Source organism: Uloborus diversus, chromosome 9 (assembly GCF_026930045.1).
Source record: "Uloborus diversus isolate 005 chromosome 9, Udiv.v.3.1, whole genome shotgun sequence".
Taxonomy (NCBI): Eukaryota; Metazoa; Arthropoda; class Arachnida; order Araneae; family Uloboridae; genus Uloborus; species Uloborus diversus.
Window position 1 is genome coordinate 108,585,498 of NC_072739.1, and position 27,785 is coordinate 108,613,282.

Below are 27,785 nucleotides of genomic sequence, written 5' to 3' on the forward strand. Positions count from 1 at the left end.
CAAGTATCTTATATACTATACATGACATTTGTGGGAAAATATTGTGTTGAAATAAGAACAACATAACAAATAATACCAGAAAACATATATTGATAATTATTTAACATGATATCTTACAAATTTACACTATGAATCTCCCTTTAACATATAATGCATTTTTGAAAATAAAAATGTATCAATGATTACTCATAAACCAATTTAGAAAATGTTGCTTTTAGAGCAGAAAAGTATAAAAAATTGACATAGTTCTTCACACAATCAATGATGTTGCCACAGCTCCAACATCTTAAGAGTACTTAAAAAATTGTAACACATCTCCAGCCCTTTTGAAGTCAACAAAAGTCTTCAATTGTTTAGCTAATTTTAAAATATTTGCTCAATTATCACTTCCTTTTGCTTGCCGTTTCTGTAATGCTTTGGCAAGATCATTCCTTAAATCAGCTTGTTGCCGTTGCTCTGAAAGTGATTGCACAGATCTAAGTCCATTCACAATATCTTTGGTCTTGCCGAAATAAATTTCATTCAAAGTATTTCTTATTTTATTCTCCATATCCTTAAAAAGAAAAGAAATAATAATTGAAAATACAAATTTGACTTATGTGAATATAAAATTTTAAGTTACAAAAAAACTCATAAATGACATTTTTCTTACACCCTTCATTCATTGCTTTGCAATAATTTTACCAAATTAAAGGCAAAGGGTGAATAAATAAAGTAATTTTTCCTTTTTTTTACACCTAATATTTAAAAGAAAGTATTGGATTGGTAAAATCTTTCGAATTTTGATGGATTTACACATTTTGAGGAGTGCTGAATCCATTTTGATCATTTTTGGAAAATGTTTGTCAGTGTATCCTCAGCACTATGCTAAACATAAGAATGTGGAAAATCGAGTTTTTCAAATTTGACGCTTGCCATAGTACTCAAAAAGGGCTACTGGTTATAACTACTTCAAACAAGAGTTTTTTTAATATTAAAGTTATCTATAAAAATTTAAACATTGAAAATAACTAAGCGCGTCAGGTGAAAAAAGAGTGTATTTAGTGTTGTAGCTAGCTCATCTGATTAGTGCCAATTTTCACATATTCGTTAGTTAGGCATGGTGCCGACGATACGCACAAGCGATTTTTTTTTCTTGCCGCTCTAGCTCATAAACTACTGCACACAATCAAACGAAATTTGATTCACATATGAGGTAGCAAGAAACAAAGGAATGTAATTGGGAGTTTTCAAGTTTCAAGTTAAAGAAGTTTACAGTTAAGATGCTAGTGGGCTTTTATTGAAAACATTTTGAAAATTGCTACAGCAGCATATACCAGGAATATTATTACTATCCCTCGCACCAAAACAGAAAAGAGGTTCTCCCCCCATTTATACTGGTTACCTCAAAATTTTTAATTTCGCTTTTAATTTTTTTTCGCCATCATTTTGCTTCTCACTGCCTTATATGTACTCATGTGAACTGCCGCAGATTAGTTTTTGGCACTAATCCCTGTAATGGAAGCTGTGCCGAAACTTTTCGGAAAAGAACCACATTCCAGAATACCGATCTGACGGCAGTCACCAGTAATATTTCCAAGGCATTAATTAGCAGTGGGACAATGGACATATTACAATACATGTGCATAATACAGTGGCATATCTAGCATGGGTGACACCCGGGGCAGTAATTTGTGGTGTCTACCCCTCCCCAACAAACACTTAAAGAAAAAAGGCCTTAATGTTTTATAAAACATGAAATTCATTCAATTTTTAGAAACAACATTTGTGTTGTCAAAAAATTTTAAGTGGGTCAATGTACCAAAGACAAATAAAAACAATGAACGCTTGCCCTAGGCGCATATGTGCAGAGCTATTGTGAAGTCTAAAAAGTTAGAGGGAGGGTATAAAATTGATGGCCTCTTAATTATTTCAAACATATCTCAAACACAGGGGAAAATAATGGGTTTAAGTTTTGTGGTTTAAAAGGAAATCCCTACTTTACTAGGTCTAAGCTTTGACAATACGACCCTAATCCTGAGTAAAATATTCACTCCAAGATGTGGGGGGGGGGAGGATCCAGAGCTTCCCCTCCCCCAGTAAATTTTCAAATTTGCAGTCTGAAAAATGCTTTTAGCTTTATATATTTTTCAAAAACTTGCAATTCCCCTTTGGGTGTCCCCCCCCCCCCCTCCGTCTGACATATTATATAAAAAAAAATTTAATTCTGAAAATAACCAACTTTGCTGGTGAAAGATTTAGTGTGAGGGGCAAAATTGATAAGTCGTATTTTGCTTAGTGCTTTTATTTGCATGCGACCCTAATTTTATTTCAGTGTAGAGGTCAGCAAACTTTTTTGCATAACATTTTGTTGAAAACTGAACTACTTTTTTTATTGTGATCACACATCTAAAACAATGGGCAGGTGCAATGGTGCGCTGTTCTAAGAGGTATAGAGCAATTGAATATTTTGCAAATATTCTAATAAGCTTATGCAAATGCATAAGTTTTTAATTTCATAAACTAAGTATTTACACAAACTAAGCATTTGCCAATACATAGCAAGGAGTAATAAAGATAACATTTCAAAAAAAAAAATACATCCCCAGTAATTTTTTTTTATTTAAGAAATTTACTAACATTTACTGAACCAAGCTGTTCAGTTAAACTCTGTTACAGTCTATATGTTTATAAAAGTAATTAAGAATGATATATTTTACTCACTTCAACCATCCTTCCAATATTGGCAATGTGTGGATTTGCTTCATTTACATTAGAATCATTTTCAATCTAAATAATTTGAAAATAGATGAATTAGGTTTTATTTTTCATACATGAAAAATACAATAGAATTTCTCAATAAGGGACACTAAGGGTGATTAGACATTTTCCCCCTTAAGTTGAGGCATCCATCCTTCAAAGGCTGTTTACAAGTTCATATGCAACATTGATGACAAAACATCAATTTAAGAAATTAAAACATCGATCTTTTCATCAATATATAACATACATTTTTGAATATACTATACAAACTTATATATATATATGATAATCACTAACAAATGTTTCTTAGTGGATCAGTGAATTCTTTTGGCGTTGCTTCAATTCGTTGAATTATAGCTATTATTACAGAAACTTCTAAGTAAAGCCAATAAAAAAAATTTGATCTGCGTTTGAGAACTATAGGGCTTCAGTACTTCCTTGTGTCAGACATTAATCCCTTTTGTATGCAGTATAATGGATATGACACTGATGTCAATGTTTCCGAGAGTTCAATGTTTTGAGGTCAATTTATAGATACCATCGTTTTTTTCTTTTCTTCCATTTTGAGGAATGATGTTTTGAAACATTGATGTTTCTCAATCGATGTCACTTCTCTGCGAGAAATTTTATTATAATTTTCAATTAAAATACAAAAACATCAACATCGAAAAAAACATTGAACCCAAAACATTGATGTTCCAAAAACATCACTGTTTTAACAAAAGTATCGATGTTTCAAAAACATCAATGTTGCACCCCTAATACAGTGTATTAATTCCAGGGCTGCGGAGTCGGAAGGAAAATGGCCGACTCCGACCCCAACTCCTGGAGGAGGAGAAGAGAAAGGAGAAAAATGAATGAAGGTTTCAGCTAGAATTTTAGAGTACAGACTTTGTAGATGTTTAAATCAAACTTTCACCAGCTAATTTTCTGACAAAATGTGAACCTTGAATATTCCAGTGTATTCAATATTTTTTATTCATTTATACACTAATTTTTGCAATACTTTCTCAGCTTTTTAAACCAAGCATACAGAGGTAAAGACAGGGAGGTCCCTATTCAAAGGAGCTGGGAGCAGAAAGCTATCCATTAAACAGAGGAAGAGACGAATTCAGGGGAGTCCCTCAAAGGAGGGACTACTGTAATTAGAGATGTACCTAGTAGCACAATGGCCAAGTAGCCGAATACCAAGTATTCGGCCTTTCACTACTCGGCTGACTTACCGAGCACCAATTATGTTTTAAGAAGAACCACTGACACACATGTGATGAATTTTGCACTTATTGGAATAGTAGTACAGATCTCCTTGTCTATATAATAGTTTTAAAACTGAATTTCTGCCGAAATTTAATTACGCATTGTTTAAAAAAATTTGTTTGTGTCAAAAATTTAACAAAAAAAAATTATTTTTAAAATTAAAAATAAATAAATAAAAGATATGATTAATCAAGTTGGAAGTAAAACAAATTATACCATTCTATTATAGTTCTAGTCCGCCAAACATAAATAATTTTTAAAAGCAAATAAAACAAATGTGCAGGAACACTGCGTGTTTCTGCGTTACAAGGAACGTTTTTTTCACTGCATAAAATGTAAGCTAAAGAATGTAAAGACATTCGACAAAAAAATCCTACTTTTGTTGGGTGCCTTTAAATCCATGAACTCACATTTTGTGCATTGAAAAAGGAATTCCTTGTAACCCAAAACATGTGTCTGCAGTGTTCCTGCACTGTGCTTTTAATATTGTTTTATTTCCTTTTATTTTTTAAGCAAAGGTATTTTTATATTTCTTATAACTAATTTTTGTTTGTAGCAAAAATCCATTTTTAATATAAAAATTCCATATTTTCTACACTTACCTTTTTCGCACAATGTTTAATAAATAAGTTTTATTAACTTTGGAGATATTAAAATAAAGATTTATGCCACTGAAGCATTAGAAACTTCATTATTCTCAAAATTTAAATTTGTCTTGTAAATTTAAATTGTAAATGATATCAAAATATTAGATATGCTTGCACTTTTTTATAAATTTTAATATCCGTCTTCAACAATATTCATTTTTTTTCTTCAAATACTCAGTATTGATCAAGTATCTGATCAAAATTTCGCCGAGTACTGAGTACTCGTATTGGTTGAGTATGCCAAGTACTGAGTAGTTACTGAGTACTTGGTACATCTCTAACTGTAATGTATTTAACGCTTATATGGAACAAAGAAAAACTATATTTCTTTAACAAAAAATATGTGTAAAATAAAAAATAAATGAATTGATGCTTTAAACCATTATTTTTACTATTGTTACAGTAATGTTAATAATGAAAACAACTTTAAAGTGAAACAAATTTAAGTGAAAAGTACTTTTAAGAAGAATCAACCAAACAATAAACCTTATTTTAAAAAATTTCCATTTTAACCAATATTTAGTGTGTTTTGCAACATACTAGATAGCTTTATGACACGATTTAATGAAAGGACAACCTTAAAATCACACAAGATTAATTTTGCCTTTATTCTATGCTTGCATTTCAACCGAACAGCAATGACACATATATTCGAATTTAAATTAAGTACCAGTTGTTTGATGCAACATCCAAATAGTAAACAAAAATTGTTTTTTAAATTTAAAAAGACTTAATTATACTTTTTAAATTTGGCTACAGTAGAACCTTATTAATCCGAACTAAATGGGGATCCACGTCGTCCAAATAACTGAAAGTAGGGATTAAGCTAAATAACCTAAAGTTGAACTTTATTAATACAAACTATCAAAAACCCACAAATTTGTTCATATTATTCTTTATTAGTAACAATCATGAGTGAATGATACTAAAAAAAGTTAAGAAATTTTTACCTTTTTTCAAAAATATTACTACTAACACATAATTTATCCTACCTTATCGTATATTCGGAAAAATATCACTCATTTCTTATAAATGAATGTTCTTGGAAAATATTGAAAAAGGAAGATGATGATCGACAATCAGGGAACAGGTTGTAATCCACGATGGAAGATGAACAGTTTTATTTTCGGATAAATTGAAATGCCACAGGTAAACAAATGTATGGGCTTTATCTTCTATGCAAAATTCTTGTCATTTTCTTCTCAATACACAATAGGATTACTACTATCTAACAAAATGATAAATAATTTCTATTAAAGAAAATTATGGCATTCAACCAAGAATATTTTAAGTAAAGATGTCACAAACTTTTGTTTGTCTTTGCCGAGACTTTCAATTTAATGTAGCTATTATATGCAAAATTTTTAATGCAATTAAATAGCAAACCAAACTTAACAAACAAAATGTTAGTTTTAGCCATGATTTCTTATTAAACATTATAGTATTAAGAGAGTTCAACTATACAGAAATTGAACCAAGGTATATAAACAAACTAATGTACACAGTAAAAATTGTATTTTGAATTCAAGAGAATGAAATATAAAACTGCATAAAAGAAAATTAAGTATACTTGATAAATACCTAGTATTTACTAGGTCAACAAAAATACATTATTGCCCTAACTCAAATTTCATTCATAAAGTCTGCTTAATCTGGGCAGCCATTTAGATGCACAAAGTTCGATTTAATAAGGGTTTAATGCGTTTTTAATTTTTTCTTCTTATTGGTAATCATTCTTGCTTTAACAGACTTTATTTCCAGTTTTTAATATAATCAACAATGACTTCTACTCATTTAATACTAACCTGCCTAGTAAGACTACCTCCTAAATTCATAGTCCCCGAGCCAGACTTATTGGTCTGCAACCAAAGCATGACAGTCGAAGTTAATTTATAATGTGCACTCTTTCCACTGGACTTTTCCTAGAAAGAAAAAGCAAGAAAATTCAAAGAAACATACTGTAAATAACAATCACAGTGAAACCTCGTTATCTCTATACCCAGATTTCACGGCATTTTTTCAAGGTCCCAAACTTTTACCATATTATCTTAATGTTAAGTGGCTTTGGATTTCCTGACATCTTTTTATTGCGAAACTCCTGTTAGTGACACTTTGCGCTGCTTAAGCATAATTCAAACATGGTCCGAACATCATGTCCGCAACGATTTTTTCTAACTAAAACTATTTTTCGGTCAGTGTTGCCATGACAGCAAACCATATTGGAACTTGTCAACGTGACGAAAAGCTAGATATTTGAAGTCCATCCAGTTGTGAGTCACATTTCATTGGTCTCCACAAGATGCTCTCTATTGGATGAGTAGTCATGTGCTTTACATGGGTCCGCAACATATGAATGCTTATCCCCTTTCGGAAATGTACGGCTGTCCGCTTAACACAGTGAACGGGACGTGCGACGATATCTGAATTAAGCTTTAGACAGGATAAAAAATTTCTTCACAGTTGAAATATTTCAGTAAAATAATGAAAACACCAGGAAAAGTCTATTGTAGTAATTTCTGACAAGCGATACAAGACATGTGTAAGACCAAGCATGTCATCTCAAGAATGGCGAGGGACGTGCATATAAGTTCTGGAAACTACAAATTTTAGCCTTTGACACCAGGGACGTTAGAAAGGAATGCAAAGCAGATGGACTTCAAAACTAGACTAGGGAAGCAGCACGGAAAAGAAAGGCTGCAGCTACCTTCAGTTGTAGTTGATCACTGGTCATTGCAAGCTTCATCTTCATTCATAAAGAGATAGAGAAAGCATTGGATTTCTTCGACCTTATAATTTAGAAAAGAATTAGATAGAGTTCTTCCATGTTTGGAGGAGGGTTGGGGGTGTTAGCTACTTTAATCTTGTCAGACCGTGGACAAAGTGAAAACTTCAACTGGTTTCTGACATCCCAGAAAAACCTTTTTTTCTTTCATATAAAAAAATCTACTTTATACAAAGTATAATTGTTTAAATTGTTACTCAAAAAGTGAGCAAACCCTTATTGGAAAATACTTTAGTGTGAAAGAAAACATGTAAGTTTTTTTCCCTCTTGTGATTTCAGCCCTGTCCACCAATGACACTAAACTACTTTAAGTTTTATTTATTATGTCATACTTGCCAACTTTTGGAAATGGACATCAATAAAACTTCTATGCACATTTTCCACTCCTAATCAAAAGTTTGCTTAAATTGGATTAAAATTGCACAAAAATAAGAACGATGATATGTCCCTGGTGGATGATAAATACCAGTGCAAAGTATTGATAAGACTAAAATGTTTCATAAGTAAATTAACTGGTATGATTGCCAAAATTTTAAGGAAGGTTAAAAATAATGAAAAAAACTACTAAATTTGGGTAACTTGCAGCTATTTACTGATAAAATTTTTGCATAGATTTTTATCAAAATTTCCCGCTTTAAATATTTTATCGCCTTAAACATCTTTAATCTATTTCAAACAGATTTTATTTTGTAAAATCTGCATAAAATCTAAAATAAACTCTGGGAAAATTAAAAGTACATTTTTACCAGTTTCATTGACTCCAGGGGTGCCCACAGGGGGGGATTATGGCGCAAGTTGCGCCATCAAAATTTTTGGGGGGATTTTTTTCCAGAAGGTTTTTTTTCTTTAGAAAACGAATTTTTGAACTTTGGAACGAAAAAATATTTTAACTCATTCAGGAAGAAATAGATGCATTAATAATACTTTTTTCACGTACTCTTCAGGGCCATCGCCGTAGCACCCCCCCCCCCCCCCCAATTTTTCAGAAGTGGGGCCGCATATTTCATTTTAGCGATGTGACAAAAAGTATTTTTTTAAAATTTGAATAGAAAATGTAATTTTAAAATACAATTTAGGAACATCCATGATTCTCTTTTATTAAGAGTATCTAAGTAAGGACAGCGGAAATGTAAGCTTCAAAAACTTTTACTTACGCAAAAAAAAATATTCTGTGCAGTGCACTTGACTACGCCGCAGAGTGGGTATGTCTGTCTAGTCGGAAAGTATGGGCTCGATTCAAATTAAAGTTTTGTACATAGAGTAAAATTAGCAAAATGGGAGGGAGGACCGGCGACAAAACTAACATGGTGCACGCCTTGTCTCTTTAAAGAGAGAGACAGAGGCAAAAAAAAAGAAAAACATAAATAGGGCAGCTTTATTAGGGCAGCCCATAGGATAGACGTCGCCGAAACATTCCCATATGTTTTTTTTTTTTGAAGAAAAATGTTGTCCTGAAAATAATTTGCTAAGTGGAGAAAAATGTATAGGTCGCCGAAATAAATTTGAAATAAAGAGAGAGAGAGAGAGAGGAACAGTTAAATGCAAAGAGAGATTGAAGGTATTGTAATGAATACTCACACCAAAAATTCTAAATGTTTGAATGAAAAAATCGTAAGTAAATCAAAGCTTGATCAAGAGATGCAGGAGGCACATTTAAAATAAGATGAAGTGGAATAAAGACCTAAGGTATCGCTGAAAATTACCACCTCCGTTCAAAATGTTAAAAGTCCTTTTTCTAAGGCCACAAACGCTTGTATTGCAGGAAAACAAAAATATTAGGCGGGAAATTGAAAACTTTATTATGGAAAATCCAAGCAAATAACCATGTTTGGCAAAGAAAAATTGGAAGAAAATATTACCACAATATGTTTATCGATAATTAAAATTTACAATGAAGATAGGAGGGACGTAGCCAAACTGAAAGGAAAAGTGGGGAACTCCAAGCCCTCCTTTTTACGTCCCCAAAGCTGGGCTGGAAGTGAGTTTCTAAAACTTAGGCTTTGAAAAAATCCCGGGAAAACGTTCTCAAACCCCATCCCTTACCATAACGTCATTAAAGATGGCCTACACCTGAGTATTTAGGACTGCAATTTCGAAAAACCGTGAGAGTGCTTGCTCCCAACTTAACCTCCGAGAAACACTCTCCATTAATCATTAATCATCATTCAAGGCCGAATAAATTTCGTCTTTTGGGCAGTAATGTTAAAAAAACTCCCTTAGGTTTCCCAAAACTGTCGTCCTCCAAATATTACCGAAGATCCTCAAAAATTTCATTGTTAAGGTTTCAATTCAGAAAATTTTTCGGAGGAGATCTCCAAAATCTTCTACAGTATTTAAAATCGTCTATGATTGCGTTAATTGAATCTCAATTTTGAAAACTTGACAGGGGAGGACTCCGAATCTCTCCACCCATTAACATTACCTCAAATTTTTGAAACTGCGGTTTCAACAGATCGAAAATTTTTCTAGAGAATGCCCCCCCCCCCCCCTCTCTTCAACATGATCGAAAAATATCTTAAATCTCGCTTTTAGTGCTTCAAGCACGAAACATTTCCGATCGCGAGCCCTTTCAAAACTCCCCCCTCCCCCTTTCATCAATGGTTAGCTTAAATTACGTTTTCGGGGCTTTACTTATAAAAAAAAATTGGCAGTGCACTAAATTTTAACAAAAACAGTCTACAATCTCGTTTCTAATGCTTCAAAATTTCAAAACATTTTGGGGAGGGGGCGGCATCTCTCTTTTCCTTAATATCACCATAGATTGTCTAAAGTTGCATTTTTCGAACTACAGTTTTCAAATTTTTCCCGTTAATGAGCCCCCAGACCTCCCTTTACTTGTCATAATCAGAAATAATTGAGAATGCGTCATTGAAGTTTACATTTTGAAAAATTATTGAACGATGACCCCGATCTTCCTTCCTTAACATCACCATAGATTGTCTAAAACTGTTTTTCAAATAAGAATCTTGAAATTTCGAGTGGAACAGCCCCCCGGATCCCCTCTTCTGAACATAAATATAATGTACGATTGTGTTGGGAACTTAAATCTGGAAAAAATATTGGGAGAGGCTGTCCTGACCTCCTCTCCCCTTCCTCCCAAACTTAAAATATAGTCTAAAACTGCGTTTTTATGTCTTCAATTTCAAAATAATGCAAGAAGGTAGCGCTCCGACACCCCCTAATTCTGATTGAATATTATTCTTACGATTAAATTTTTATTGCTAGCACTAAAAGGTCTAGTAATATGACTATCTCTGCTAAAAACCAAAAACCAAATCATCTCTCTCTGCATATTGGAAAATGCGTTGGAAACAAGGGGCCGCTAAAATCGTATCCCCCCTCCAGTTTTTTTGATTTAGCGACGGCTCTGGTACTCTTTCCAAAATTTAATGACCGTGTCTCTTTTTGAAGGGAACATCACAGACGGCATGGAGTTGGTATCCGTTTCAAAGCTGGATGAGACAATTTGATTTCTTTTCAGTTTTTCATAAATTTTCTGGAAGAAGCACAATTTTGCATGATGAATACGTGTGACAGTGATGAGAGGGAGAATGGTCTAAAATGTTTTATTGTTTGTAATAATTCTAACCAGTATGCTCTAGTCTTTCGTTGATTCATTTGACAATTGTTATGAACTAGTTTTGAAGTTTGCGGAAAACACATTTTTTTCTCCCTCCAATCGACAATTAATATATTTTCTTCATTAACTAGATTAAGCTTATGAAGAATTTTTCGTTTCACTTAACTCCCATCTTCTCTACCATTTTTAAACTGACTGTTTCAATTTATCATTAGATGATTTTTATTAAAACTTTCAGTGATGTTGGTTTTCGCTGATGGAGGTAGAACAGTCTGTTCCTAAGGTGTGTAAGTTATTTTTCGTAAATCATATTTACTTTCTTCCATATTTAATACGTGTAGAAGGATACTGGATTCGTTAAAACTCTCGAGCTCTGGTTTTCGATGTGTGCTGAATAGCTGAATTCATTTTTGAGGATTTCCGAAAAATATCTGTCACGGTGTGTGTGATCCATCTTTTTTGGCTATGCGACTTCACTTTTGGAAAACTGTAACAGCCCGTACTGTAATGCCAGAATAACACCCTCTTTATCATCAGTCATCTAAAACTGAGTTTTTAGTACTGCAATTTTGAAAAATTTATAGGAGAGAGCCCTGATTCCCCCCTCTTTCTTTAACACGATCAAACACCAGCCTAGAAATGTGTTTTTGGGGTATCAATTTCAAAAAATTGGTGGGGGAATGGCACCGAAATGTACTTTCCACTAACATTATCAAGATCTATCAAAATTGCGTTTTTAAAGCTACAAGTTCGAAAATTTAAGTGGAGCACCTCTCTCCTGACCCCCCTCCCCCACTCTCATCAACATTATTGAAAATTCAATAATGTTGAATTTTTCAATAATTCAATCTTCAATTTCGAGAAAATTTCGGCAGAGCTTCTGAAAACTTTTTTTTTCTTAACATCACAAAGGTCGACTATGAGTGTGATTTTAGAGCTTCAATTTCAGAAAACCGCTTTTCCCCAAACCATAGATAGCGTTTTTAAGACTTTTAATTTTAAAAATTTCCCTGGGGCGAGCCCTAGGATATCTTCTTTCCCTAACATTACCACAGATAGTCTAAAACTGCATTCTTAGAACTAAAACTGTGAAAACAAGGGAGAGCCCTCCTTAACACAACGTTGACTATCTACAGTTGCACTTTTAAAGTTTCAATGCTGGAAAATTACTGGGAAGGGAACACCAAACCATGTATCCCCCTAACATCACCAGAGATCGTCTAAAACTAGTTTTAAAACTACAATTTCGAAAATTTCCCCCGGACCCCCTATCAAAGTGGCAATAAATTTCCGTTTTTAAGATTCATATTGTATACATCTAGTAATGACTCCATCCCAAGCCAGAAAGTTGAATCCACTCTCCCTGTAACTATTCATACGTTAAAAAAAAAAAAAGAAAAAAAGGTGTAGTAAAATTCAGGGGTACCTAAAATTTGTTTACACAAGGACTATGTTGTAAAATTTGGGAAGGCAAGGTGGGTCACACAATCCAACAATATTTCAGTTTGTTAGCGCTCTCCCCCCCCCCCCCCCCCCCCCGTTGAATTTGACTAGAAATTACACACTCTAAAAACTGTTATGTGTCACCAGATTCGAAAGCGGGAAAATTTTTGGGCGGGAATTTGCGCCATTGAGCTTGGGGGGGATGGGCACCCCTGATTGACTCAAACCAACTCCTATGCAACTGAATTAAAATTTTGAGTTGGAGTGGCAAAAAAATGAGCCTGCAATCCTCTAATACAGAGTATGAAATATAAGAAGAACTAAAAATAATGGTAAATACAAAATTAGTGATGTTTAAGCAATAGAATCACATAGTAGACAAAAATGGGCGAGTTTTACAAAGGCAGATGTAATTGGATTTCAAAACGCAAGAAAACCAAGAATGATGAGTCGAAGTAAAAATTAGCTAAATTGTGTACATTTTATGCCTAATTTGAAAAAGTTGGATAGTATGATCAAGAAACTTTTAACTTATTTAGTAAAACTATAATTTTATAATAAATTATTTTTGCAACAACTTTATTTTCGAATTACACGGATTATTTTAAATTATTCTGGTTAAGACATTGGCACTGGATGAGCCAACTTCAGCAGACATTACGAAGACTAAAATCAGACAGTATTGGATATCCTCGATGAATGTCCAAGTTTTAATCATACTCCTTTCAAATACTTCAATCAGTTACATCCATCTTTGAAGGAACTACTAGGGCAGGGCTGCCCAACTGGCGGCCCGCCAACACATATTGTGCGACCCACATCGATGTTGATATTCCTGCCCTTGCCAAGAAGGCGGATCGGCCTCAGTTTTCTCAGTAAAATGTAAGCGAATTGTTTTTAAAAACTTCTGTTTCATTGTTTTATAATTAATAATTCAACTATTAATTGTTTTTGTATAAGAGGTAAGAGATTATTGTTCAACATTTTCAAACTGCGGCCCACCAGGTGATCAGTGACCGAAATTCTGGCCCGTGGGCTCTTTGCAGTTGGACAGCCCTGTACTAGGGGATACACCTCATCCTAAATTGTTCTCCTTCCTTCAGGAGATTGGATTTTTGTCTCTTATTCAGTGTTTGTCATTTTGTTCTTGTTTTTGTCTGGTCTCTGTGCTGTTATGAATGTTTTCATGTTACTAAAAAATATTTTTCTGTCAAATCTTTTGGCTTGTTATTCAAAATTTAAAACTTTGTTTATATGCTTTTTTTTGGCAATTTTTTTTTTTTTTTTTTTTTTAATTCTAGAAGTTTTATGTCTTTTACTCCTTAAACAACTTTTTTTCTTTGACTCATTTTTCGAAGTTATCAGTGTTTAGAAATGACCCAAAATTTGGAACTAAAAAAAAATAATAATCTACAACTTTTAGGTTTGAAAAAAAAAATGTTTTAAAACAAGCATAAGATTCTCTTTGCTTATAAGATAATGCAGCAAGTAAATTTTAAGAAATATTAAGGAAAATCCGTACAGTTTTTTGAGAGATAAAAGTTTTTAAAAGAAAGAAAATGAAATTAAAAAAAAATGTTACAAAAATTATTGAACATAGACAATTTATATACATGCATCCAAAACAAAACAGGAAACTATGACACTAATTTGTATTTTTGCTGTGCACTGTTCAGAATGTAAACGTTAAAAATACAGTAGCCCCTCCTTATATAGCGCCTCGTTATATCGCTTATTCGGATATATCGCTCTTTTCTTCTATCTCCCGAAATATTAAAGCTTAAAATGAGAAAAAACATTTTGCTTTAAGTTTGAAATTATTTCTGAAAACATGCACAGAGAAAGTCTCTTTCTTCTTTATTTTGTCAATTAACAAAAGGGAGCAATTCTCTGAATTCGCTGGAAAAGCAGCAGCAATTCCTGTCACGCAAATGTACATACCCGCACAGTATATTTCAGTTTAAGATGGCCTGTAAACTACTTGACATCTTCTTTTGTATTGATGCCTTTACAATGAGTGAGAGACATAAAGCAAGTATCATACTAGCCCATGTAGAAGAGAATATACGTCCTTCTTTTAGTACAGAAAAGATTTGTGCTTGGTTGCACAAACCGGGATTCGCATCAAAGAAAGGAAGATTGATCTAGACTGGCGAAAGAGTTTCCTGGAAACAATCTGGTTTCTTTTACTTTTCACATCTTTCTACAGCAAGTCAAACGGATTAGAAAGTATATTGGGAATAAGAGGGTATTGGAATGCTCATACTTACCTCGCAGTAGCTCAGAAAGATCGTCTTCATTTGCCATTTGATGATTTTAACTTTCTGACAGTGAAAATTTACTTAAATTTCAATAGGTGTGATAGTACCCACATTGAAACCATTAGAAAATAATGTCAAAAAGAACAAATGCTAATTTACTTGTGTATTGGACATAACTATTTTTAATGCCCTCCGTTATATTGCCCTTTCGGATATATCGCTCTTTTTTTCTTTGTCCCCTGAAAAGCGCGATATAACGAGGGGTTACTGTAATATTAAACAAAAAGAAATGCCCAAGTAGTGAATTGCAAAGTACACAAAAACAGGAACAGTTTTACAGAGGAAATCAGATTTCGAAGTGCATTACAAATAAGATGGAAACATAAAAAATGTAAATTGTCTAAATAGATTACTTTTATAATTCTGAAAAAAAGGACACTAGAGTGCAGCTTCCGCTAACTGTAGGCGCTTTTTTTTTTAATACATAAAGAATAAATATGTTGTTAAAAGAAACTTGTAAGTATCTTGATAATTTTGTTTCAAAACTTTGAAAATTACTGGTTATTAATCAACCAAATTTTCATCAAACATGAATTGGCTAAATCTCATGAACTAAAAATACACAGTGTAGGCAATTCATGTTGAAAATAAAAATATTACTGTGGAGAACAGAAGTAATGGTTAATTTACCTGAACTTCTACAACATGAATGGAATCCCAACAGCCTTTGATTTTCTTGGAGCCATCACCAGCTTTTTTAATTAATATTACACCAGCAAAACCATGCTCTAAATCCCACAGATAGACTGATGAAACACCACCTTCAAAATACATCTCTCGATACTGATCGAAAGCTTCATTGGCATCAACCTCTAGTTTGCGCAATCTATCAGAAGGCATGGCACCATCATCTAAGGGCGGATCATAGGTATTGCTCCAGGGTGATCTAAACAAATGAAAAGATATTGTACAACACGTCTAACTTGAACTTTTTTTTAAATAAATTTTCAAACTGTTATCAACAAAGCACAATTGTTAGCTTGTTGTTGTCTTGTGCCAGCCTAGTAATTAGGAGTGTGCTGCTTCACTTTTCCAACTGTAGCATGATTTGGTGTAAATTCCCACAATACACACATGCCATAAAGACCCATTTATAGGGTAGGCAGCCATTTACAGCATAACAACACATTCACAAAGAAAGGACAACAACACAAGAGAGAAAGTACATCCATGCCCGAGCCGGGATTCGAACCCCGAACCTCCCTATCACTACCAGACTTCTCTGACCTGTGTGCATTGCATCATATCATGTATTATTTTTATATTTGGGCAGTTCTCAAAAGGTGGGAGCAAACACAGACCTCAACTTTGAAGCTTCAACACCAAATAACTTTCATTTTAATTAACTCAAAAATTTTTGAGTTAAATTATAATACTGTGTAGAGACAAGAATTGACATAAATTATGGAAAAAATGCTCTTTAAATGCCCTTAAAAAAATATTTTCTTTGCTAAAAGGCGCAATTTTGGACATACCAAAACGTTAACTGAACAAATGTACCATTAAAGAAAAATTTTTTTTAATTATTTCCATACGTTTCAAAAAAAATTTAAAGGTATGAATCTTACACTGAATAATTTTTTGTTAATATTTTACACAAATAACAAAAGTAAAGACAGATTATTCACTTTGTGAACGATTTTAGAAAATAGTAAGTTTGAAATTTGATGCATATCCAAAATTTACGATCTTTACAATGCTATTTTTTGAGAACTAAGTATATGATGTTTTCATTTTAAAGGTGTTTATCGAGCCTCGGAATCAATTTTTAATTGTTTAAAAGTGTTTTCATAAGCTTTTATGCAGTATCTTAGAAGAAAAATAATTTTTTTTAAACGTACATGTGAGATGTCCAAATGGCGTTACGATCTTGACGCCGATAATTCTGTCCATTTATTCAATTTTTGATGATCTACTGTCTTCTAACCTCAATAAAAAACGTTATTATAATGTTATCTTCTTTAATCCATTGGTATTCTGCATAATTAATATGTTACACATTGAACAATACATAAATTACAGTAGAAACATGGCTGCTTATGATCGAACCGAAAGCCATTTTGTGCTAAAATCGCCAAGCAAACCTCCGTTGGCGACAACACAGTATACGATAAGCTAAAGGTTACCAGAGGGGAATTCCAATTTGACAAATGTAGTTTATCGTCAGCTGTACCAGTTTTGGCGACTTTATCACCTGCGCTAGCAATTTTTTTTTTTTTTTTTTCCCGCTTTTATTATTTTAGAATTCTTTTTCTCTTCTTTCTTTTGGAAACATAATTTAACGATCTCCAAATAGAAATACGAATTTCTTTCTTCAATAATTTTTTTAGACATCATTTTAATTCTTGTGACATTAGAAAAAATATTCATTATTAAAACTGATGTCACTTTTTACAATTGTATTATTTTTAATTTGAAGCTTTTTTTTAACTTTGCATCAATTTCTTCAAAATCATTCCAAAACTTTATTAAATGTAAGGAGCAGCATGTATAGCCATTCAAGTATTTCATTAATATCCTCTTTATTATTAAATTGCAAAATTTAAAAAGTAGTAAATAAAATTTTCATTGGAAAAGTTAAAAATCAGATTAACAATTGTCAAAAATGGTGAAACTTACGTTATGATGATGTCCAAAATCCGTTACCTACAGGAAAACAATGTCCAAAATCTGTTACCTACAGATTGCTGATTTAATTTGCTAATTAACAATTTTTACAAATACCTGCTGTCTTTTCATGTTCATATATTGTGTTCTAGGTATGCATACTATAGAATAAAATCAAAATTGATGTCAAATTCGAAAATTTTTGAAATTGCTCAAAGTTAACTTTTTTGTTCCCACCTTTTGAGAACTGCCCATTTAAATAAAATTCCCGAGGAATCCAATGTGCTTAGATTTCTCTGAGACCATTTAAAACGGGTAAACCAAGCAATTGGTTTGGTAGGTCTAAGTGGGTCTCTGAGTTAGGTCTCCGGGACCTAACATAACGGGTAGGGACCACCTTCTACATTCACTAGAGATGACTGATGACACTTTCAAAAAACAATAGGGTCAAAAACTAGTTCTTAGCACGAAAATTTGAATTCTTTATAATTTTGCCATAACACAACGATTTGCTTTGGGAAAATTGCATCAGAAAAGTTTTACCACAAAATTTTTTACTCTTTCAGACATGCTTTATTCAAGCAAGTAAATTTAAATTTAAAAAAAAAATATGTTTTTTGCAAATTTTCAAACTATGTAAAATTGTATAAATAGTTAAATTTTCATCTAAGTACTCCAACTACTAGAGGGGCAAAATCTTTGATAAATTTTATTTATGCAAATAAGTTAATAAAAGTATCAATCTGACAATCGGCTAGAAGTTTTAAAGAAATATTTTAACTATGTTAAATAAATAAGGGCAGTTCTCAAAAGGTGGGAGCTAACACAGACCTCAACTTTGAAGCTTTAACACCAAATAACTTTCATTTTAATTAACTCAAAAATTTTTGAGTTAAATTATAATACTGTATGGAGACAATAATTGACATCAATTATGGAAAAAATACTCTTCAAATACCCTTTAAAAAATATTTTCTCAGCTAAAAGGCATTTTTGGAAATTCAAAATGTTAACTGAGCAAATGACCATCAAAAAAAAAAATTTTTTTTTAATTATTTCCATACGTTTAAAAAAAAAAAAAATTAAGGGTATGAATCTCAAACTGAATAATTTTTTGGTAATATTTTCCACAAATTACAAAAGTAAAGACATATTATTTATTTTGTAAACGATTTTAGAAAAAAAGGAAGTTGGAAGTATTAAGAACATCCGAAAGTTACGATCTGGACAATGCTATTATTTGAGAACAAAGTATATGACATATGTTTTAAAGGCATTTTTCGATCCTCAAAATCAATTTTTAACTATTTTAAAGAGTTTTCATATGCTTTCATGCAGTATCTTTGAAGCAAAATCATTTTTCTTAAACATACATGTGAGATGTCCAAATTGCGTTGTGATCTAGACACCAATAATTCTGTCCATTGATTCATTATTATGATTGATCTACTGTCTTGTAACCTTAATAAAAAAGGCTATTATATTGTTAATTTCTTCAATCCATTGGTATTTTGCACAATTAATACGTTATGCATTGAACATTACATAAATAACAATAGAAATAAAAGTTTTGATTGTAACGACTGCATTTAAGTAAACAAAACAGCGGCAGCTCATAACTCTGCAACATTTCGAACATGATTATCTGTTACTTTGGATAAAATATTTTCAAATTATGACAACAAATCAATATCAAAACAGCAATTATTTAATAAATAATTCTTTAATGTTCTAATATTTAGATATTTCTCTCTTTGCATAAAAATTACCAAGCAAACCCTGATTGGCGACAACTCACAGCATATGATAAGCAAAGGGTTACCAGCAGGAAACTCCCCTTTTCACCAACTGCGTGAGTTTTGGCGAGTTTATCACCTGCGATGGCAAAATAGAAGGGGGGGGGGGGTTCGGATTATATAAAACCATAACAAAATTTTATTATTTAAGGACCATTACATAAAGTCATTCAAGTACTTCATAAATCCCCTATTTTTCATTGCAGAATTTAAAAATAGACAAAATTTTCAAACCTGAACAGGAAAAGTTCAAAAACTGAAATTTACATTATGATGACTAAAATCTGTTACCTACAGACGGATCATTAAATTTGCTATTTATTAATTTTTATAAATACCTGCTGTCTTTTTATGCTTGTATATGATGTTCTAGGTGTACATACTATTCAATAAAAACAAAATTGATGTCAAATTTTAAAATTTGCTCAGAACTTTTTTCTCCCATCTTTTGAGAACTACCCATAAAGTCATTCCCAATCCCAGTAATTTGAATTGACGAGTATTCGTTGGAAAACTTGGCAATAAAAAGCTCACCTATAAGAATCACCATCTCGGTTGTAATCACACAATAAATAATCTTTACCCACATTCTTATCTCGAGCAATCTTCAATGGTTGATCAACAGATGAAAGTAAATCTTCACACAGACTTGGGACCTAATTATAAAAAACATAATAATAAATGACAGCATTTTATGAATGTGAAGTTAAAAAGCTCGAATTTATCACTAGGCCTCTCAATTTTAAATCCTAAATTTTATTTTCTCTTTATAGTAAATAAAAGTAAGGCTTCAAAGAAATTCTGGAAGAAAGTCTGTGGCGTGCCTGCGCTCAGGCTCAGGAGACCCCATAGCACTTACAGCCTTGAAGTTTTGTAGAAAATTACTTCGAGTCCTGGTGGTTTGCGCCTGGGGTTTTGTTTTTTAAAATTTGAATTAGTTTTTTCAATTCAAATTATTTTTTAATTAATTTTTAAGCTCAAATTTCGCGTAACCTGCCTATTATTTCCTATTAAAGGGGTGAAAAATTACTTGATTAATATTGCATATCGTTGGAAAGTAGAATTTTCAGTGTTCTACCAGGGCTCGAAAATTATATTGCTCGACATGCCCGGGGCATGTAAAAATTCCGATTGGGCGTGAATCTTTTACCCTTACATTCCTGGCTGGGCATGTAATGATATAAATTTTTAAATTGAGTATTGGTGTATTTGATGACGACTTATTATGTTCTGTTTATTCTAGTATTTCTGTTTTATATTGAAATAATTCTTGTTTCAGATATAAAGCTGTTGAATTTTTTGTCTGATTAATGCTATACGACAAATTCAAATTTTTGGTTATTATACTATGAAACAACCGAGCATGTAAAATTTATATTGGGGCATGTAGTTTTTAGACAAACATAAACGGCAGGGCATGTAAAATTTTAAAGATTTTTCTTGCCCTGTGTTCTACGCAATTTGATTGAATGCTCCAACTTAAATACGGGGAGTCATTTGCATTTTTAGCTTGACTTTTTTAGGTTTAGCTAAAATTTAGGCACTAATTTCTTCATTACAGCTTCAGTAAAAAGTAAAGGAATTGTCCTACAGTTTTCTTTCTGACACCACTAGAAAGAGCGGTTTTTTTTACTCCAGATCTAACTTGACCTATGGTCGAAAAACTAAGCTTCTATCTCCAAAGGAAAAAAGTTACAAGCCGTTAAAAATCAAGATTGAATAATCTCATCTCCTTTAAAATTATAGATGTTTTATTTGGCATTGCCATAGTTATGTCTTTTCGATTTGCTTGTTTCTTCTTCCCTTATTCACAAACTTTAAGGGTTTCGATTTTAACGGAAAATCTTAGGCTCAACTCAATTCAAGCCTCGAGCTAAAGAGCAAAATATATTACTAGAGATCACAAATATGAAAGTGACTTTTCGAACGTACAAAACTGAAGTTTTGCAATTCTCAGGAGCACCTTATCCCTTATGGCTCTGCAAGTTGGTACAAGTTATTTTGAAACCCGGGAAGGGGTGCTTTTTGTTCCAAAGGGAGTTCATAGTGCGTTTATAATCTGATTCTTTCTAACTGACGATTTAAATCTTTGTGAATCAAATAAGATTGCGAAGCAATCTTCGGGGTTGGTAAGCGTTAGCAAGCAGGGGGCAGAGCCCTCTTGTAAATAAAAAAAAAACACATATTGAAAGATGATTATTATTAGGCATTTCTCTATTATCTCATTGATCATTGTAATCAAAACTGAAATTAAGAGCAAATGATAATTAAGAGCATAAAATCTACCAAATGGGTCTTTTGGATAGTTTTCTAAAATGAGTAGAAAGTTTTTAGCAACTTCATCATTGCAAATTTATTGCAAATTCGATAATGACATTTTATTTTGTGAGGTAGGTTGATGGTATAGTACGAAAGTACAGATTGTTATATTCCTCATCATGTAATTTTTTTATGTGATATTTCCATGCTACTTAACAACTTCAATAATAAAACACAAAATACACATGCAAACATATACCTTGGTAGGTGCCTAGCTTATCATTTGACTTGACAAGCACCAAATATGGAACCTATTTTTACACTGACAAAGTTCATAGTAGATTAAAAACTCCAAGAAATTTGGAATGTAAAATAAATATTTCTATATGAAACTGTTAGCAAAACCTTGAAAACATCAATCATAAGAAATTGTCAGTTGTCTTAGTTGTAATTTATCTTTCAGCATGATTATAGTCAACTAAGTAGTTTCTTTTCTTCTTCTTCTAGGTTGGTGGCATGTAATGCTAAAATTAAAATTAATTAAATATTTTTTTTTCCATTAAGATTATGTTTTCTGAATCCATTTTATAACAAACAGAAGCACAACTACTATTAACATCATATTAATTGTTAATATTCTTGCGGTATTAACATTCTTTTCCAAAATATAAATCAAAAGATATGGCAAGAAATGTTGATGGACACTTAATCTCTGGGTGAATGTAAAAGATGGAATTATTCCAAAGCATTGACTGTAAAGATTCTCACTTTGATTACTACTTTAAGTTGTTGCAAAAAGTTTTTGCATTATTAAGTTAGTGTTTTTGGAATAAAAGTTTCAAACTGTGTGAACTTATTGGCAGTCTTGCATAATATAGACGAACGCACGAACAGCGTTCGCAGAAAATTTTCAGCTCTGCAGAATTTTCCTTTTTTTTAACTGCTAACGTTAATTTAAAAAACAAAAAAATTTTTAAGGGAAAATTTAAAAAATCCCAGTTTATTTCTCTTAAAGCCTTTTTTTTTTTTTTTTTTTGAAAACCTTTTAAAGCACATGTGTGAAAAAAATATTAATGGTTTTGGCAGCTTTCTTCAGTTAGTGAAAAATAAGCACAAACTATATGAAGGGCTACGGGGAAGAACTATCAAAGTTCATTTTTCTAAAAATCTCTGGTTAACCGATGGGAACACGTAGATTATCAGACAGTAATCAAGAGAAATATTATTCAGGCAAGAATCATCATAGTGAGTGAGTTTTAAGAGGGCTAACTTGGAAACGATTCCAGATTTCAAGCTCAAAAACATAATGAGGGAAATTTGAGCATGGTGGACTATGATCATTCTTCCCCATGGCCCTGTCTCTTTCATATTTGAATATAAATTTAATTCTTGATTCAAGGGTGAATTAGGCAAAATAATTATTTGTAGAAAATTTTCCAGTTAGGATTTGTGTTCACAGAAAGCTTTTCATTTTATCTAAGTCTGCTTATTGTTCATGCTGTATAAACAGTATCAAGAACCAGTATCAATCAAGCATAATGAGAAATTGAGTAGAAAGTTGATTGTTTGTTCTTGAATTTAAAAAGATAAATAAAAAAATAATTTAGAGTGCAAAGCATTAGAATATATTTCATGGGAATGGATGAATATAATCTTCAAAAATTAAGACCACCTTAAAATTCATTGTCTTAAACAGTAGCAACAATAGCAAATTCTGCTGTATCATTAAAAACAAACAGCAAGGTCGAAAAAATTTTATCTAATTCAACTCTCACCAAATCAATGAGGTCACTTAAATTCTTCTCAATCTGCTGTGGAGGAAGCCTTCTCATCAAATCTAAAGCACAGTCCAGTTGTTGATCAGTCTTTAAAAAAAATAAATAAGATTAAGACCACTCTACATATTTATAACTCAATCTGCTTTGAGTCTGTGATATAACTAACATTAAGTGATTTTTCAAATCATACCATACAGAATTAAAATTTCTAATATTTTGGAATCAACAATAGCACAATATCTGTAGTTTAAAAAAGGGGGGTGGGGGAGAAAAAAAGAAAAAAAAGTGGGGGGAGAGGAAAAGCTTAAAAATTACTATTTTAAACAATAATAAAGTGTATGAAAACATAAGTTTCAAATAATTAATGTTTTAAAATGAAAAAAGAGCAAAGAAAAATTTAGTAGCTTATTTTGTAAAAAAATAGCTATGATTTTTGAAGAATTTCTAAATCAGAATATTTAGAAATTCTTCAAAATATTCTGATTTGGAAATTCATTTGGAAGAAAGAAAAGAAGATTTCTTTTCTTTCTTCCAAAATGCGCATTGACGTATTTCTTTTTATGGATAGATATTAGAATCACTAATACATAACAGATTACATAAATAAACCAACTAAGGAAAAGGGAATTGCAGTTGAATACATTCTGCCACAGATAATATAGACGAACCTGCCAATGTTGTTCCCAGAAAATTTTCAAAGTTTGCAGACATCTTTGATATTTTCTAAACAAATTTATGCATTACTTTATTTATTTTTTTCACTCAATTGCAAATGTTGGTCACCAATTTTGAGGTTCTCTCAATTAATAACACTGAAACAGGTGTAAATATAACTGAGAAAAAAAATGTACGCTGGTTGCATAGTGGTACTCAACTCCCTTCAACTTTGTATTTTTGTTGCCATGAGTCGCCCCCTGGCCTTTCACTCTTAGAAGCCGTATTTACTGTTTTTAAAACCTGGCAACCATGAGCAGGGTTTGGGTTTTGACATGACCTGTCAAAAACTCGACAAAAACTTAAGCACTGACATTATTGTTAAATACAGTGGTTATTGATAATTTTCTGCCCAATCGACCTGCCCTGGAAAATATAATTACTGGAATTTAATAAATTGAAGTCTTAGAAACCCAGTTTTTGTCTGGAGAAGAAGGGAGAGAGGTTCAAAGTCCTCCTCCGGAGAAATTTTGCACTCTGAAGCCAAAATAAATTTAGGCAATTTTTGGTAAAATTATGGGAAAGGGAATAAGGATACTTGACTGAATTATTTAAAAACTGAAGTCAAATTTAAGCTTGCTTAGAAGACATTAGAGGATCGGATGAACCTCTGGAAATTTAAGTGTAAAAATGCAATTTTAGGACATTCTGATGGTAGAGATAACAGCATCTAGAATGCTTTTCGAAACAGACGTCAATTTTAAGGAAAGAAGAGGGGAGGTATCCTGTGGAATTTTCTAAAAGCTTAGACTTAATCTATCAGTGTGGATCTTAAAGAAAGGGTGAAAGGTTCTGTGACACTTCTCTGGAAATTACAGAACCCCATATTCTGCTCTGTCTACCTCCTAACAAACTTTTGACATTAATGTTTTAAAAACCAAATTTTAGGCTATGTTGAGACTTCGCTGGAGGAATAAAAGTTTTAAACCTCATTGCTCAGAAATTTTCAACATTGAAGTTATAAAAACATATTTATTGTGATTTAACTCATGTTCCAAGAAAGGCTGTTTTGCGATCTAACAGTCTCCTTTCATTGCGAGGAGAGGGATAAGACGGCAGATCTCAACCTTGGCAATATGGTGCTCCAGGGACTTCAAGTAGTCCTCAATCAGTCACTTGTTAGATTAATACTCATATAAAATAAAAACATTGGTCTCACAAAAATTTTACTTCTATCATATTATTTGGTTTTATAGTTACTATGCACTACTCAAATCTTATTCTGAAATTAAGCAATGAAAGAGCACACAATTCTTACATGTTGTGGTATAGAGCAGTAGTGACTAAAGTATGGCCTGTGGTTTCTGGAAATAAAATTCAAACTGCATCCAGTATTAATACCAAGTAATGGTAACAAAATTCTCAGTTCAAATTTGTTTCCTTTTCCATGTTTTTTTTTTTTTTTTTTTTTTTTGAAATCTAGGGGGAAAAATATTTTTACATTTTTATATGTGTTCTGGCCCACGGGAGTCATCATATGATTTTCGTTCTGCGGTTATAAAAAGGTTGGGCATCACTGGTATTATAATCAAAAGTTATAACATTTTAATGTCATTGATGTAGATTTCTTTACGTAGGAAATTTTTCGTTCATTGAAATAACTTTTAAAATTAGAAAATAGACGAAAAGTAACTGTAGATAAGATCCAGAGAAATTTGCAATCCCTCATCACACCCACACTTTTTTTCTAAAAAGAGAAAAATAAAATGTAGTGGTTGCGGGTTTTAATCGAAGTTTTTAATTCCACGACTGATTGTAAGACAGCACTGATTTCTCTATTTTTACGAGTAGCTGTTGGCAAATTTGTTTTTTATGGAATTATTTTGAAGGTGTTTTAAGCATTAATCACGCTGTAATTCAGGGGTTTCAGTTCTTTCACAATTAATTGCACAATAATAAGAATACTGGTAATATTTGGAGCAAGTTGTATTCAAGATTATGTGATGCATTGTTATAAATTGTATATAACAGAAAATATCATCATTGTTGAATTTTCGCACATTTCCTGCCAAAAATAAATAAATAAAACAAAATAAATAAACTTAATTTAAATGGCAGCTTTGGGACCATTAAAATTTGGGTGCTTGGCATCATTTTTTTGTTTTGCCTTTGCGGTAGTTAAGATCTGAGGTGGGGCCTTTATTTTATTACTCACTGTACTAATCGACCGATAATAATCATTAAAAAATCATTTTTTAGGTCCCATTATCTATTTCCCTTTCTCCTGACCAGTTGGTGCAGTCGTTGTGATCATCGATTTCAGATGGTCAAATGAACAGATACTTTAACTTCTTTTATGAAAATTTATTTCACAGAAGTATTTTTGGAAATATATTTCGCTAACTATAATTCCTGCTGCTTGTGGCAAATTCAAAATTGGCTGAAAGCTTCAGGAATCTCCTTACCCTACTGATTGAACTAAAAGTAGCTCAGTATTCCCAGATTAAACATCAGTTAAATATTAAATTTGAACTTTTAAAAAGAGTTTGAAAGGAAAAAATTATTAATTTTTCTTTTGGTGAGAGGCCCAATTTGGTCCTTTCAATCTAATCGGTCAAAGGCCGGATCTGGTTAAAACCTCCAACTGTCAAAAACTTGCCAGTTTTGACCATGCATTACTCCTTTAACATGGGTTGATCCAAGTTTTTACTTCTAGTTCCACATTTTTGAAAATAAATAAATAAACTTTTGTGAAAAAAAATTTAGGGCATGTTTAACTTACAAATCTAATCTGAAATCTCTTTGGTATAAAGGACTTCACTTGGAACAACTTGAAAGCTGAAGAGTTTTTCTATTTTTTCTATTAACTGAAGCTTTCCTTTGAGATAAATTGACTGAACGTGAAAGTAATAAAAGAATTGTTTTTACAAATGAAATTTTGTGAGAGATCTAATTTTAAGTGTTTTTAGTTTCATGACATAGAGTTGTGGCGCAGCAAAAGCACTTATTTGTTTCTGAACCGACCCATATTTATCCCACCACATTCCAGGGATGAAATATAACATAGGACTCGAGACATGAAATACATTTTTTCTCATCTAAAGCCTATGGTACTTTTCTGGCCCTGGGGAATTTGCTTCTTTTGTCCCTTCCTGTGAACAAAATAGCCCCTAAAACTCCAACTCATGTGCAAGGTCCCGTTTAATTTGTCAATAATCGAATTTGTTCAACTATGTTGCTTAGTACAGTTTCGCTCGAGAACACTTTTTTTTAAGATAAGAATCAAGAATATTAACCAGAACAAATCTTAAATTTTGCATATTATTTCCCGATAAATCAACGATAAAAAGAACAAGTCTGAGCTAGTGATATGATATAGATAGCCAGTGGAAGCATAGGCTTACGTCAATTGCTTGAGAAAAATGCAGCAAATTGATTTAATTTATTCAATATGCATAATAAAATGTGCACAAATATAAAAGTTAAGAAACACAGTAGTTAATATTTAATAATAACAAAAATATAAACAACAGCAAATATCTAAACATTGTGTTAATTCGTTCAGGGCCGGAAGCACTAATCAGACATGAGCTTACCATGTTTGTAGAATAAGACAATCACTCCAACACTAAATAACGACAAAGTGTTTTATTTTTCTTGAACAGCAGCTTAAATTTAAATAATTAAAAGGACATAAACTAAGGCAACACCCACTCATATACAGAAAACACTCAAGACATATCAGCCGACCAAACACAATCTATGAAATTCAACATTTTTATAAAAAATAAACACCATCATGAAAATGCATGTTAATCACAGAAGAGGGCGCTCTATTCAGTGTAAAATTTTTAAAGTAATAGCTTAAACTGATATTCAAATTCAAAACCAAGGGTATCTCAATTTCTAGAAGAATTCA

The 27,785-nt window shown here is 32.2% G+C and overlaps 1 protein-coding gene across 1 annotated transcript; it reads right to left on the reverse strand.

Moving 5' to 3' along the window:
* LOC129230743 (F-actin-capping protein subunit beta) lies at positions 1-27,639 on the reverse strand. Its single transcript, XM_054865169.1, has 7 exons — positions 27,463-27,639; positions 23,210-23,299; positions 19,710-19,831; positions 15,403-15,658; positions 6,452-6,568; positions 2,704-2,769; positions 1-553 (listed from the first exon to the last, which is right to left on the reverse strand). The coding sequence occupies exons 1-7, from the start codon at positions 27,463-27,465 to the stop codon at positions 377-379; spliced, it is 831 nt and encodes a 276-aa protein (XP_054721144.1). The 5' UTR covers positions 27,466-27,639; the 3' UTR covers positions 1-376.
* Between the last annotated feature and the right edge of the window lie 146 nt (positions 27,640-27,785).

What these genes read in the sequence shown, in the direction of transcription:
- LOC129230743 (XM_054865169.1), bottom strand. An exon ending in CGAGATGGTGATTCTTATAG is followed by an intron (nt 15,659 to 19,709) that starts GTGAGCTTTTTA and finishes TCATTTGTTTAG; the next exon opens with ATCACCCTGGAGCAATACCT. An exon ending in GAGGTAGTCTTACTAGGCAG is followed by an intron (nt 2,770 to 6,451) that starts GTTAGTATTAAA and finishes CAAATTATTTAG; the next exon opens with ATTGAAAATGATTCTAATGT.